We start from the raw sequence: 15670 nt of genomic DNA on the forward strand, positions 1-15670 counted from the left end.
GCTAGAATGTGGCTGCCCTATGCCAACACTGCATGGTGTAGATAGGCAATTGGCTGCCCTATGCCAACACTGCATGGTGTCTATAGGCAATTGGGCCTGACCCTAAAACCTGAACATAAATGTACAAATAACAAGTTGGGGTGGCAAGGGTCAGAGGAAACTTGGACTACTTTATGCCAAACAAGCTGCTGCAATAAAATAATTACCATGGAATTGGTGGGGTGGGTGGCAATATTACGAACCATGTCACTTGTTATTAATTTGAAGATGGTGGGTGAGTACTGTCACATCCTGTTTGTTTTAATTAACAAAAATGGGTGCATGTGCAAGCAACAACTGTCTCAGATGAATTCTCAAGTTAAAGAATAACAAGTCAACAAAGCAAATGACTAATAAAACTTTTAACTGCTGAAGATTAAAATAACTTGTATAAAGTATCATTTCGTATCTCTTTTCTACCACTTGTATTGATATTTGTAGCATTATAGCAAATGTATCAATGCAACGATATACTGATGAATCATTTCACCCCTAGTAACACCTGAAACTTGGTGCAGATTAGACTGGATTAGACACTACAAAAATCATACATGGCTTTCAGTGTGACAAGGTTTGCTGGAGTGTATGGGAAATAGGAATGATTATTAAATAAGTATTCTAGAGCATAAACTATACAGTAAAAAATCTTTACCTAGTGACCCATCAAAAGTTTGCCTACAGCAATATATGAACATTATTATTACATGATCAAATAATTAATGTATGATTTACACACTAAATAACTACAAACAGGAGTTGTTTAAACACCAAAAGATCATTTCCTCAAGAAGCATATGAATTTCGTAAGTACAAATTCAGCTGACATCACAACTGAATGCCAAAAACTAGCTACAGTCTGCCTGACCATGAATGAATACAATAATTTACTATGTTTGTTTCTGTATTACATTATGACCATAAGTTGAACACTTCTCAATTTATCGTACTTGTAGATTTACTATGCTTGTTTCTGTATTACATTATGACCGTAAGTTGAACACTTCTCAATTTATCGTACTTATAGATTTGCTATGCTTGTTTCTGTATTACATTATGACCGTAAGTTGAACACTTCTCAATTTATCGTACTTATAGATTTACTATGCTTGTTTCTGTATTACATTATGACCGTAAGTTGAACACTTCTCAATTTATCGTACTTATAGATTTACTATGCTTGTTTCTGTATTACATTATGACCGTAAGTTGAACACTTCTCAATTTATCGTACTTATAGATTTGCTATGCTTGTTTCTGTATTACATTATGACCGTAAGTTGAACACTTCTCAATTTATCGTACTTATAGATTTCCTATGCTTGTTTCTGTATTACATTATGACCGTAAGTTGAACACTTCTCAATTTATCGTACTTATAGATTTGCTATGCTTGTTTCTGTATTACATTATGACCATAAGTTGAACATTTCTCAATTTATCGTACTTATAGATTTACTATGCTTGTTTCTGTATTACATTATGACCGTAAGTTGAACATTTCTCAATTTATTGTACTTATAGATTTACTATGCTTGTTTCTGTATTACATTATGACCGTAAGTTGAACACTTCTCAATTTATCGTACTTATAGATTTACTATGCTTGTTTCTGTATTACATTATGACCGTAAGTTGAACACTTCTCAATTTATCGTACTTATAGATTTACTATGCTTGTTTCTGTATTACATTATGACCGTAAGTTGAACACTTTTCAATTTATCGTACTTATAGATTTCCTATACTTGTTTCTGTATTACATTATGACCGTAAGTTGAACACTTCTCAATTTATCGTACTTATAGATTTGCTATGTTTGTTTCTGTATTACATTATGACCGTAAGTTGAACACTTCTCAATTTCTCGTACTTATAGATTTGCTATGCTTGTTTCTGTATTACATTATGACCGTAAGTTGAACACTTTTCAATTTATCGTACTTATAGATTTACTATGCTTGTTTCTGTATTACATTATGACCATAAGTCGAACACTTCTCAATTTATCGTACTTATAGACTAGAAGTTCCTTCTCAGCAGTATCCTTAACTTCATGTGCTGCTCTAATCTTTTCCTCCATCCTCTCCCTCTCTGCCAGCCTGTGAGCTTCTTCATCCATCTTCCTTCTTTCTATCTCATGCAGCTTGGTTTCCAATTCAAGTCTAAAAACCATAAATGTACAAACTAATTTAATATTTAGTAAATATTTTCTTTGTAAATGGAAAATATGCATCCTTCTTCATAAACCCATCCTTTGTCCAATTTAGGAGCATATATGAAAGATAACAAAATGACATGGGTGCAATTTAGAATATAATTTTTCAAATCCGTCTACAAAATGGGTCCTAATGAATGGAAATGAAGGTAAAAAAGAGATCTCTGTCAACACTGTAACTAAATACCAGCAGAATGTAATTCCCAATTATACAGCTTGCCTCTAAAAGGCTTTCAGAAGTCTCCAGCTGCCACTGCAAACAATAATTATCATACAGAAAATAAATTCAGTGACCTTTTATGAAAGGTTGGATCTGTGATAGGGCATAAAAGATGTCAAATACAAAGAAAAGATTTGTATCTATGAGATCAAAGACTGATGCACTATAATGAGTTAAGATCAGAGTACATGTTTTCTTGGTGTTTTTTTTACATAAAAGAAAATACTGCTCACAAAAATTTGTTTCAGTTGCTATAATCATTGTCCATTACCAAAGCCACCACAATAATTAAGGCAGTTACTAAGTTGAAATGAAAATCCAAGGGTCTGACAACCAAAGGCTATAACTCCATTAAATGATGATGCAGAATGTTGGTATTAAAGTGAAGTCATCCATTTCAAGCATCATACCAAGTTTGGCTCAAGTAACATAATACAGGATTTATTGTGTGGGAAAGAAAGTGGACGGGTTTAATAATCAGGGGTTGTAACTCTGCTATATAATCTATGCTATTAAAGGTCTCATCAGTATCAAACTGCATACCAAATTTGGTTGAAACTAAATAATAATTATTTTGGGAGTTACTAAGCAGAAATAAAAGTAAGCAGGTCTATCAAGCAGGAGCTATAACTCTGCTAATTTCACATGGAGAAAATCGTTAGGGTTGAGTAACCTGAAGTGAAAGTCTCAATGACCGTTGTACAGAACTTAGTTTATGTCTGAGTAACACTGTGATTATTCACTGCTACTAAAACCTCACATGAAATGCATTCACTCTACATTCTAATGCCCACTCATTCACATGTACGACACACACACTGTTAATCCATCACAATATACAATCTATAGTCATTATTATGGAAAGTTTACCAAAGCATAAAGACATTCCTATTTTCAATTGCACTTGTCAGAATGTACAATACATGCACATCAGTATGTATATGTGTATATAGTACACAAACATCTGTGGAAATAAGCTAAGCACAAATATATAACCTAACATATAGTAAGAATTATCAAATATCTTGACTCTTTTATGAATAGTTCTCATGAAATTAATTTTAACCAAAGTCAGAGAAGCATACAAATATGAGTTGTAGTGACCTACTTTGGTAAAAAGAGTATAGTACTTATCAAGATGCACCCATTCACCAAGTTTCATGACTCTTGTGTAAGCATAGTATGCCAAAACATTTACATAAAATGAACCTAAGCCAAAAAAAAGAGGGAAATATAGATCACATCAACCTTCTTTCACTGTAACATAAAAATGCAAGTGCTATATAAAGTCGACATTGTGTTTGCTGTATACGAGTACAATTAAATACAAAATAAAGGTTGAATGACACTGAGTGTTATTACTTTTTAGGGCTAGCAAGGTAGGAATGATTAACAACTGTCCCCAATCGCCTGCTTTAGTAGGTGGTGCAATAAATGTTTACAAAATTCTCCATCCTGGATGTAAAAGTTCCATCCTATTTTAATGAGTGCTTGCTGTTTGTTGAAACTTGCATGTTATGTTCTAAAGCAATATTGCATCACCGAGTTGACAGTATATAATAACTTAAAAAATACTTGTTAAAATATATTTTATAAATGTTTTTTGGGGGGCTGACATTTGTACATAAAAATGTTAGTTAAGACCATATGTTTCAGAAAGCAAATAAATGGTAGAAAAATGTGATTCTGGTAACTGGTAAGTAACATTATATCAAATCATCAATTATATACTGGTACGTATGTAGATATTAATGCCAAACAGTACATTTGCAGGACAATAACTCTCTACATCAGTAATGGAGAAAGAAACATTAAGGCAAACAAGTTATCATCATCACAGTCTCAGCTGTACAACACTATAAAACAGACAGAATGCATATTTGTTTGATATTAAGCCCATTCTTAATGACAAAATTACTCCCAACTTGCAAAAAATTTTGCAAAATTATTTTTTATCTAAAAAAGGCATTATCCAATGGAAAGCCCATCTCATACCTTATACATAACATATACACAATGTGGAACCCATGGCCCGTTATATTGATAAATTGAAATAAAATGTTCCTTTTGATCCTTTTGCTGACAATTACTGAATTTTGACACCCTGGCAGTAGCTGATGACTGAAAAGAAACTTAAAAACTTTTAATACATTAAATTGACAATGCTCCACCTACTTTTCATTTTCTACTTCAGCAAACTTGGCAAACTCTTCCTCCCGAGCGGCCTGCACCCTGCGTACTGCATCTCTCTCTTTCTCCACCAACATTTGCTCTTGCTGCTGAATGTTGTGCTTGGAAATATCCAGTTTTGTACGCAAGTCTGAAAAATAGAATGTCCAATCAAACTCAGCTATATCAATTAATACCTTTCAAGTGTGACATTATATCTGAAAAATAGAATGTCCCATCAAACTTAGCTATATCAATTAAAACCTTTTAAATATGACATGAAATTACATTTTCCTGTTTAGAAACCTCCAATTTTTTACCAGTACCTCAATAAATGATTCAATGTCTTTTATTGCAATATTTTTTTACTTAAAACAAGTACAAATTTCACATATTAAATAAATTCTTGATTCAAAGCTAAAACAGCTTGTTGAAAAATGGAGCTTTGTTTATATAAAACTGATTCATAAGACTGTTTGCCTTTACATGTCTTCCTTATTCCCTAATTAAATTTAACCCACCTTACTCATCTTTACTAAATAATATGAAATTTACAGCCCTTTTAAGATATTGTTAAAATTATACATGAATTCAAACTAATAACTTTTAGGAAGGGATTTATACATTGCCTTGTTGCATGTGTAGCTGTAAAGAATTGTAAGCATTTATAGTTTACATTGTCTGAATACTGTAAATGTTTTGGAGGCAATTTTTTTATTGCGGACTCTATGTGGTACGTGCAAGCACAGTTGAACATTAATAAACAGTTTCCATAACAAGTTTTTAGTTAAAATCCTGAAACAAGAAGTTACTTTGTAAATGTAACTGAGCTTGCATTGGAAATATGACGTGGGTGAGCACTTCACAATATAATAATTTCCCTTTCTGTGTCACTAACTAATGCATTCTATCATCGAAAATTAAACCTGGGTGAGCACTTTACAATATAATAATTTCCCTTTCTGTGTCACTGATGCATCCTATCATGAGAAATTAAACATGGGTGAGCCTTTACAATACAATAATGTCTCTTTCTGTGTCACTAACTAATGCATCCTATCATGAGAAATTAAACCTAGGTGAGCACTTTACAATATAATAATTTCCCTTTCTGTGCCACTAACTGATGCATCCTATCATTGGAAATTAAACCTGGGTGAGCACTTTACAATATAATAATGTCCCTTTCTTTGTCACTAACCAATGCATCCTATCATTCGCAATTAAACCTGGGTGAGCACTTTACAATATAATAATGTGCCTTTCTGTGTCACTAACTAATGCATCCCATCATTGGAAATTAAACCTGGGTGAGCACTTTACAATATAATAATGTCCCTTTCTTTGTCACTAACCAATGCATCCTATCATTCGCAATTAAACCTGGGTGAGCACTTTACAATATAATAATGTGCCTTTCTGTGTCACTAACTAATGCATCCCATCATTGGAAATTAAACCTGGGTGAGCACTTTACAATATAATAATTTCCCTTTCTGTGTCACTAACTAATGCATTCTATCATCGGAAATTAAACCTGGGTGAGCACTTTACAATAATGTCCCTTTCTGTGTCACTAACTAATGCATCCTATCATGGGAAATTAAACCTGGGTGAGCACTTTACAATACAATAATGTCTCTTTCATTGTCACTAACTAATGCATCCTATCAAGGGAAATTAAACTTGGGTGAGTGCTTTACAATACAATAATGTCTCTTTCAGTGTCACCAACTAATGCATCCTATCATGGGAAATTAAACTTGGGTGAGTGCTTTACAATACAATAATGTCTCTTTCAGTGTCACTAACTAATGCATCCTATCATTGGAAATTAAACCTGGGTGAGCACTTTACAATACAATAATGTCTCTTTCATTGTCACTAACTAATGCATCCTATCATGGGAAATTAAACTTGGGTGAGCACTTTACAATAATGTCTCTTTCAGTGTCACTAACTAATGCATCCTATCATGGGAAATTAAACTTGGGTGAGCACTTTACAATACAGTAATGTCTCTTTCAGTGTCACTAACTAATGCATTCTATCACTGGAGTCCTCATATATACCCACCATAGATTATTATTTTTATGGTCTAAATATATATTTTTGTTTAACATTTCAGGTTTTAACAAACAAATTAATATTTAAACTTACTTTCAGTATTCATAATTTATAATTTTGTTTAAGATATATATATTTTTCTTCATCTGATACAGAAATATGTTATGCATGTTTCAATTTTCTGTCATGGGATATATGATTTCGCATAAAACTAGTCTATCCCACTAACAGAACTGGGTTGCAAGGTATATTACTAAAAATAACTTGAACATAGAGTCTTAAAATTGATGAGACTCTTTCACAGTCAAGACTGTAAAAATACTACTTAGTTTCACTTTCTGTTTTCATTATAAAAGATGTTTTAAAAAAAAGCTTGACTTCTTGTTCAGGCTTTTCACAGGTCACATTGATCTTTGATGTTCAAATATATTTTATAAACATTCACAAAGTGCAAATTCACAACAATATCTGAAATAAAAGAAATTTCTAAAAATGTAGGGAAGAAAAGCTAGATTTGTGTTTGTAAATCATGTATGTGGGGTATTTGAAAAGTTCTGAATAATTTGTTATAATTCTTTCCTTTCTGAACCTGTCTAAAGTGATTTTATAAAGACCAATGTATATTACACTAAAGCTATGGTGACTTTATAAAGACTGATGTAATATTACACTAAAGTTATGGTGACATTACAATGACCAATGTATATTACACTAAAGCTATGGTGGCACTAAAGACCAATGTATATTACACTAAAGCATTGGTAACATTACAAAGACCAATGTATATTACACTAAAGCTATGGTGGCTTTATAAAGACTGATGTATATTACACTAAAGTTATGGTGACATTACAATTACCAATGTATATTACACTAAAGCTATGGTGACATTACAAAGACCAATGTATATTACACTAAAGCTATGGTGACATTACAAAGACCAATGTATATTACACTAAAGCTATGGTGACATTACAAAGACCAATGTATATTACACTAAAACTATGGTGACTTTATAAAGCCTGATGTATACTGCACTAAAACTCAATGACTGCTTATGGCAAGGAAACTATTACTGATGCGTAAAGAGTGCAACCATTGCCTTGCTACTACAAACACAGGTCAGAAAAAGCTAGGGCAAACATTTACACTCTGGCTAGGTAAAGTTTATCGTACCATCAATGACATTGGACAATTTGTCCCTTTCTCTCTCTAGATCTCCTCTCTGTTTCAGCATGTCCATCTTGAGATTGGTGATGTCCAATTTGCTCTTGTGCTGCACCTCATCAGCCCTATTCTTCAGTACCATGTTTTCTTTCTCCAGGTCATGAATCTTACCCAGGAGTTTGTTATAGCTATCAGTGCTGCCTGTTATATCCCGCTGGAGATTCTCAACTTGTCTCCTCAAGGACTCACGCTCTGCCTGTCAGTGATAACATTCATCATGTTATCATGTTAGTCATTTCTTTCAATAGCTTATATCTAGTACTACTCGAAATATGCATAATTATTTCCTTGCAATGGTTTATATTTTATCATCTACAGAAGCATAATTATTTATAAGCAATGGCTTATGTTTAGAACTCAAAAGAAGTATAGTTATTTCCATACAATGTCTTATAATTAGAACCCTACAGAAGTATAGCTATTTCCATGCAATGGCTTATAATTAGAACTCTACAGAAGCATTGTTATTTCCATGCAATGGCTTATAATTAGAACTCTACAGAAGTATAGCTATTTCCATGCAATGGCTTATAATTAGAACCCTACAGAAGTATAGTTATTTCCAGAAGCATAGTTATTTCCATGCAATGACTTATAATTAGAATCCTACAGAAGCATAGTTATTTCCATGCAATGTCCTATAATTAGAACCCTACAGAAGTATAGCTATTTCCATGCAATGGCTTATAATTAGAACTCTACAGAAGCATAGTTATTTCCTTGCAATGTCTTATAATTAGAACCCTACAGAAGTATAGCTATTTCCATGCAATGGCTTGTAATTAGAACTCTAAAGAAGTATATTTATTTCCATGCAATGGCTTATAATTAGAACTCTACCGAAGCGTAATTATTTCCATGCAATGGCTTATAATTAGAACCCTACAGAAGTATAGTTATTTCCAGAAGCATAGTTATTGCCATGCAATGACTTATAATTAGAATCCTACAGAAGCATAGTTATTTCCATGCAATGTCCTATAATTAGAACCCTACAGAAGTATAGTTATTTCCATGCAATGGCTTATAATTAGAACCCTACGAGAAGCATAATTATTTCGTTGCAATGGCTTATAATTAGAATCCTACAGAAGTATAGTTATTTCCATGCAATGGCTTATAATTAGAAACCTACAGAAGCATATTTATTTCCACGCAATGGCTTATAATTAGAACCCTACAAGAAGCATAATTATTTCCTTGCAATGGCTTATAATTAGAACCCTACAAAAGCATAATTACATGGGTGAAAAACTTAAGTATTTTATCATCTCGATGAAATATATATATTAACTCATTTCAAGAAAATATCCTTTATATATTTAGGACCCTAAAGAAGAACATTTATTTTGTTGCAATGGTTTATATTTAGAAATCTAAAACAGCATAATTAGTTATTTCCTGGCAATGGTTTGTATTTAAGACTCTAAAACAGCATAGTTATTTCCTGGCAATGGTTTATATTTAGGACTCTAAAACAGCATAATTAGTTATTTTCTGGCAATGGTTTATATTTAGGACTCTAAAACAGTCTGATTGGTACCTAATGTTTGGATGCATTCACTCCATGTTAATTACATGTGTTATCTACATACAGGAGATGCTCTAATAATGTGGCATTGCTAATTCTAAGCACCTGCATGACAACAATGTAACATTTAGACTGGTATTCATACCATTCCATGTGCTTTACATTAAAAAAAAAAAAAAAACAAGATTTTTATAATGAATATCTTCTGCAGTTCAACAAGATTCCTTGTATAATGTCACTAGTTCACAAACACTGATGCATACCAATCTGATATTGATAACCATGCATTTTATTCATACATCCTCTTTTATACATACATCCTCTTTTATACATGCATTTTATACATACATCCTCTTTTATACATGCATTTTATACACACATCCTCTTTTATACATGCATTTTATACATACATCCTCTTTTATACATGCATTTTATACACACATCCTCTTTTATATATACATTTTATACACACATCCTCTTTTATACATACATTTTATACAAACATCATCTTTTATACATGCATTTTATACATAAATCCTCTTTTATACATACATCCTCTTTTACACATGCATTTTATACATACATCCTCTTTTATCCATACAATTTATACACACATCATCCTTGTAACGTTTTTTTTTGTTTTTTTTGTGAAGTTTAAGTAAACATACTCCACATCTGGGGCACTGAATACTTGTACAGAAAATACAGAAACTTAGTTTTCCTAAGCATGAACAGCATCCTGCTGGGTCCTGAATTGCTACTGTAAAGAGGAGTGTATCCAATAAAGTAATGAGAGAGCTGTTTTACAGCTACCTCATTTGCTGTTAGTCAAAATTTGAAAACAGCTCTTCAAAAATAAAGAAAAGAGAAGATTAGATTTATTTAAAGTTGGCATCATTTAAAATGAGCTTTTTACTGGCACAAACCATTTCAATATAAACATTTAAGAGAAACACCAACATTTCATACTTTTGGGCACCCTTTATTAGGCAAAAAATTGATATGTGTGTTTCCTATTATATTGGCTTTAAATTCAGGGTAGGTAGGTGTTTCTTTTACACATTATATATATATATTATAATGATTAGTATACATAATGTAATAAAGCACTTTAAAATACTGAGCAAAACTGGCTCAGTAAGATGCACATATCAATTTCAGGATTTAAAAAAAAAAATTACCATGGGGGGAAAAAGTGCCATGGTTGGCAATGAAAAACAGGAAAGTTCAGCAAATCAGAAACACACATATATTTCTTTTGGCCTTATGTAATCTGCAGGTGAAGTTCTTAATATATTACTAGACATTCCATCACTGATTATGAACAGTAACACAAGTTTTATGAGTGTCAGTAAATGAGTATCTACTAATACTTTACCTCTAACGATTTGAGGGTTGCTAACTGCTCTGTAATCTGCTTGTTGTAGGTTCGAGCGACAGTCTCATAATCCATTCCACACTTTTCACGTTCTGCACGTACTTCTTCAATCTCTGATATGAGGCCCTTGATCTTCAGATGAAGCTGTGCATTTTCTCGCTGAAGAGCTCGGACTCTCTGTGAATCCTGACTCCCTTCTGCATGAATTCTGTTGATTGTGACCTCTCTTTCCTTCCTTAAGTTTGATACCTTAAGACAGAAGAGTTTTTTTCAATGTTATTTCCCTTAAATCTGAAATCTTTGCATAACATGGAACACTGCGATTACCTTAATTTCAATACAGCTTAAATATGAAATTATCAGAGCACATGATAAGTGCTTAGATCTTTGGGTAACTAAACCCATATTTATACAGTGTGACCCTGCTATAACACGGTAGTTGGGAGCCATAGAACCTGACAGCGTTATATACCAAACCGTGTTATATGCAACCAAGTCTGTTAGCTGAAAAAATGTACCCCTCCAAAAAATAATTGTGAGAGGGTGTGTGGGTAATAAATGCGGGTGGTAAAATACATGCTTCGTTGGCACAGTTACCATCTTAAATTGATGCATATTAAATGAGAAATACACCTTTAGTGAAAACAGAGAAGACATAATATAATAGTTTACTTTATTTAGAGAACAAAATATTGGTACATATACCTGAATCCTGTTTATATATAAATGTCTAATGTATAGCATGAATAGTATCAACACTGTGTACTCACCTGCGAACCTCATCATATACATTGAATCCACAATACAAGTGATTCCATGAAAATAAGCACACACAGCTTTAAAATATTCTTTAATTTTGTAACAGGTCATATTGGTCTGAATTCAGTGGAAAAACATAGCACAATCACGTAACGAATGATGAAGCACATTTACTTTAAAGTACATTCCAAGTAGGTAAAAGTTAGTTTGTGTTTTAAGCCACCATTGATAGCATCCGTAAGCATAAACTTTTTCCCTACAAAAAGGAAACTTTCACAGCACAGCTAACGTGTTAAAGGCACGTTGGAAAAGGCAAAAATCCATCAGATTCCATCATTTTTTATTTAAGTTTGGTACTGACTTCCTTTGAAGAAAAGTTCTTTGCTGTTATTGAAAGACTGTAGTCGGCTTTGTTTGATGAAGGGTGCATGTGCTATTGAAGTCACCGCTAAAGGGCAGCTTTGCAGAACCAAAGAATGCCCATTTGTTATTGTGGCAGCAACATCAAATAATTGTATTGAATGATTGAGACTGGTATTTTTTCCATTTGCTGAGTATGTTTTCATAACAGTTGGTGCTTCAAAGGTAATCTGTTTCCTTTGAAATTTCAGCAAACTATTTTATCTGGGTATATTTTTAAAAAGGAATTGGCCATCGTTTAGAATATTACAGTTACTGTCCTTCCATGCCTACTGAATAAACCAATAAGTAAGATGTATTTTGTTTTAAATTTCTTTTTTACATTTGTGGTAGCAGTGTGATACTGCCTTCCACGCATGCGTCTGAAAATTAAAAAAAGGGTCAACAGAAAATAGAGACACAGCTGTTCTGATGACAGGGATTATTACAGAAAACGTGAATGTTCTGAAGGATTTAATTCTGAGTGAAAAGAAGAGGAATTTTACTTACCATCCACATACAAATGTCAGTCTCTGTAAATATATTAATTACTAGTAAGCAGCCTCATCCGGTTGATCTCCGTTACTAGAAATGTCAACAACAAAAAAGCAGATATTTCACAACGTACAGAACTCATGCTAGATGTCAAGATAAGCGGATTACGATATAACAATGCACTGTTTAGATGGTTTCTCAGTATGGACAAAGAATTTGTTTATGTAACAATAGATAAATTTCAGTGCATTTTTATATCCAGTTTGCGGCTTTCTTTTATGGGGCCTCTGAATTTCTGCACTCCAAACCAATGGTTGTATATAAAAGTTTAAACAGCCAACAATGTCGCCAATAAATAAAAAAGCCACATGGTATGTTTTGCAGCCAATAAGGAAAAACAATCCAAGTTTGCAACATTGGCAAAGACCTATGCGATCCCAGAATAAACTTTTTAAGTGTTTTTTTTTTTACTTTTAAGAAGAAAAAAATATTTTCTCGTGTACGAGAAAGATACATATAAAATTTCAGAGCCAAGCCACAATCGTCATGTATTATTCATATGCAATCTCTTCCCCAAAATGATAAAAAACTTTTTACATTTTTTTGGTACTTTATAAGATTTTTTTGTGCACAAGAAAAATACATGTATGTGAAATTTTGGGAGCCATGCCACGACCGCATTATATCCAAATTCGTGTTATAACACAACGCGTTATAGCAGGGTCACACTGTATTATATTTCCCTCTTGAAAATGACACAAGATTCCATATATAAGCCAATTACATCATGGATCAAGTATCCAAAATAAATAAATAAATAAAAATAAAAAATCTTGAGATTTTCAATGCCCATCAGCTGAAATATTGATATGAACAACACTGTACCTAAAATGGTCTATCAAATGTATGACAACACGGCTGGAAAGAAAAGCAATCTGTCACTTAGTATTATATATCTTTATTTCTTTTTTAAAACATTTTTATTTGACAAAATTAAATGCACAAACACCATCATGTGAAAAAATATATTTCTTTGACATCAAGTAAAATTATTACTGTGTGTGTGTGTGTGTGATTTGGATTTTTAACGTAGCTTTAACCATTTTTCAGTCATATCACTACGATGTCTGCTGCAGTGTGGCAGTTTATAGTGATGTCTAGCATAATGTCCCACCCAGTCACATTATCCTGACATAAGGCCGACTAGTCCTAACACTAATCTCTTAATGCTGAGCGCCAAGCAAGACGGCTGTTAGTACCATTTTTGTAAGTCTTTGGTATGACTCGGCCGGGGATCGAACCCATGACCTCCTGCATGCAAGGTGGATGCTCTAACAACTAGGCCACCAGAGTGGTTAAAATTATTATTATATGTCTAACTGGAGATAATCCTTATGTACAAACAACAGCAGACTACCCCAATCCCTACAATGATCCTTCTGTACAAACAATAGACCCCCGAACCCAATTCGTACAATGATCGTTCTGTACAAACAACAGTCCCCCTAACCCAACCCCTACAATGATCCTTCTGTACAAACAAGTCCCCCGAACCCAATTCATACAATGATCTTTCTGTACAAACAACAGTCCCCCAAAACTCAATTCATACAATGATCTTTCTGTACAAACAACAGTCCCCCGAACCCAACCCCTACAATGATCCTTCTGTACCAACACCAGACCCCCTAACCCAATCCCTACAATGATCCTTCTGTACAAACAATAGACCCCCAAACCCAATTCATACAATGATCGTTCTGTACAAATAACAGTCCCCCTAACCCAATCCCTACAATGATCCTTCTGGACTAACAATAGACCCCTTAACCCAACCCCTACAATGATCCTTCTGTACCAACAATAGACCCCCTAACCCAACCCCTACAATGACCTTTCTGTACAAGCAATAGACCCCTAATCCAACCCCTACAATGACCTTACTGTACAAACAATAGACCCCCTAACCCAACCCCTACAATGATCCTTCTGTACCAACAATAGACCCCCTAACCTAATCACTACAATGATCCTTCTGTACAAACAATAGACACCCTAACCCATCCCCTACAATGACCTTTCTGTACGCATAATAGGAACTTAGTCCTCCAATGTAAGATATCTACCCTGATACTTATGTTGTTTGGGTCGAGGCAAACAACATAGATATCATGGTAGACATCTTACATTGTAGGACTAAATGGAACCCTACCAAAATCCCTGTAAACAATTACCCTATAAAATAGAAGCCCTTCTCCAACCCCTACAAACAATGATCTTTCTGTACAAACAATGTCAAATATACTGACTAGAAATCATTTTAACTGGAATTGCATTGGAGTTTCTGATTGGACAACCTGACAATTTTGTTGGTCAACCAGATTTTGCAGCTTGATGGTCTAGCCAGTCGGAAAACCATACTTTTGAAAATGTCTCCACTCCTGAGGATCTTTTGAATTTCTCTGGTTCGGTTGTCCACTCACTCCATTACTTGTCAGACCATGTGCACAGAAACATGGGTATAACTTTTTTGTGTGTGTTTGTAAACATGCCCCAGAATTTAAAAAAAGTTAAAAGTTAATTTTTTATATTTTCACAAAGGCATGGAAATCTAATCAGGTCATCAACATCTGCATACAAACAAACATACAAAATTTAATTTGTCTACTTCAAGTGGATTTTGCTTAAACATGCAAACAAGTTTGTCAAAACTCTGTAAAACTTTAAATTTGCCAAAACAGCATATAAAATCTAATAAGGTCATCCTTCCTTATATGCATACAAATATAACTGATCTATATAAAGTACTTTATACTTAACAATGCTAACAAAGTTTATATCAAGAAATTCAAAGTCTGAAAAGTTCAAAAATGTGTTAATTTTTTTTTTAAATTGCTGTAATAACCTGACAAAATAATCAGACCATCTACATAAAGTATAAATAGGTATACAAAATGTCATTTGTCTAACTAATGGTCTTTGATTGTGCTAATAAAGTTTTCTTTAAAAAGAATATCAATGTCCAAAAAGTTCTAAATCATGTAAAAATGGACTTTTTTATTTATAATAACCTGAAATTATGGTCAGGTCATTAATATATGGATATAAATACGCCCACTAAAATTTCATTTGTCTATCTCTTTTGCACAATACTGTGAACAAGCTCAGACA

The 15670-nt window shown here is 33.2% G+C and overlaps 1 protein-coding gene across 2 annotated transcripts in view; it reads right to left on the reverse strand.

The window, feature by feature from the left end:
• LOC149789087 (centrosomal protein of 83 kDa-like) overlaps positions 1-15670 on the reverse strand; it is a 57796-nt gene that overhangs the window by 28154 nt on the left and 13972 nt on the right. For both annotated transcript variants that reach the window (XM_089975282.1, XM_089975283.1), the window contains exons 5-8: positions 10847-11095; positions 7887-8133; positions 4650-4794; positions 2052-2201 (exon numbers count right to left, since the gene is read on the reverse strand). In XM_089975282.1, coding sequence (XP_089831408.1) covers positions 2052-2201; positions 4650-4794; positions 7887-8133; positions 10847-11095 — 791 coding nt within the window. The remainder of the gene's footprint in view (positions 1-2051; positions 2202-4649; positions 4795-7886; positions 8134-10846; positions 11096-15670) is intronic.

Source organism: Sinohyriopsis cumingii, chromosome 11, assembly GCF_028554795.1.
Source record: "Sinohyriopsis cumingii isolate HCF-2022 chromosome 11, ASM2855479v2, whole genome shotgun sequence".
NCBI lineage: Eukaryota > Metazoa > Mollusca > Bivalvia > Unionida > Unionidae > Sinohyriopsis > Sinohyriopsis cumingii.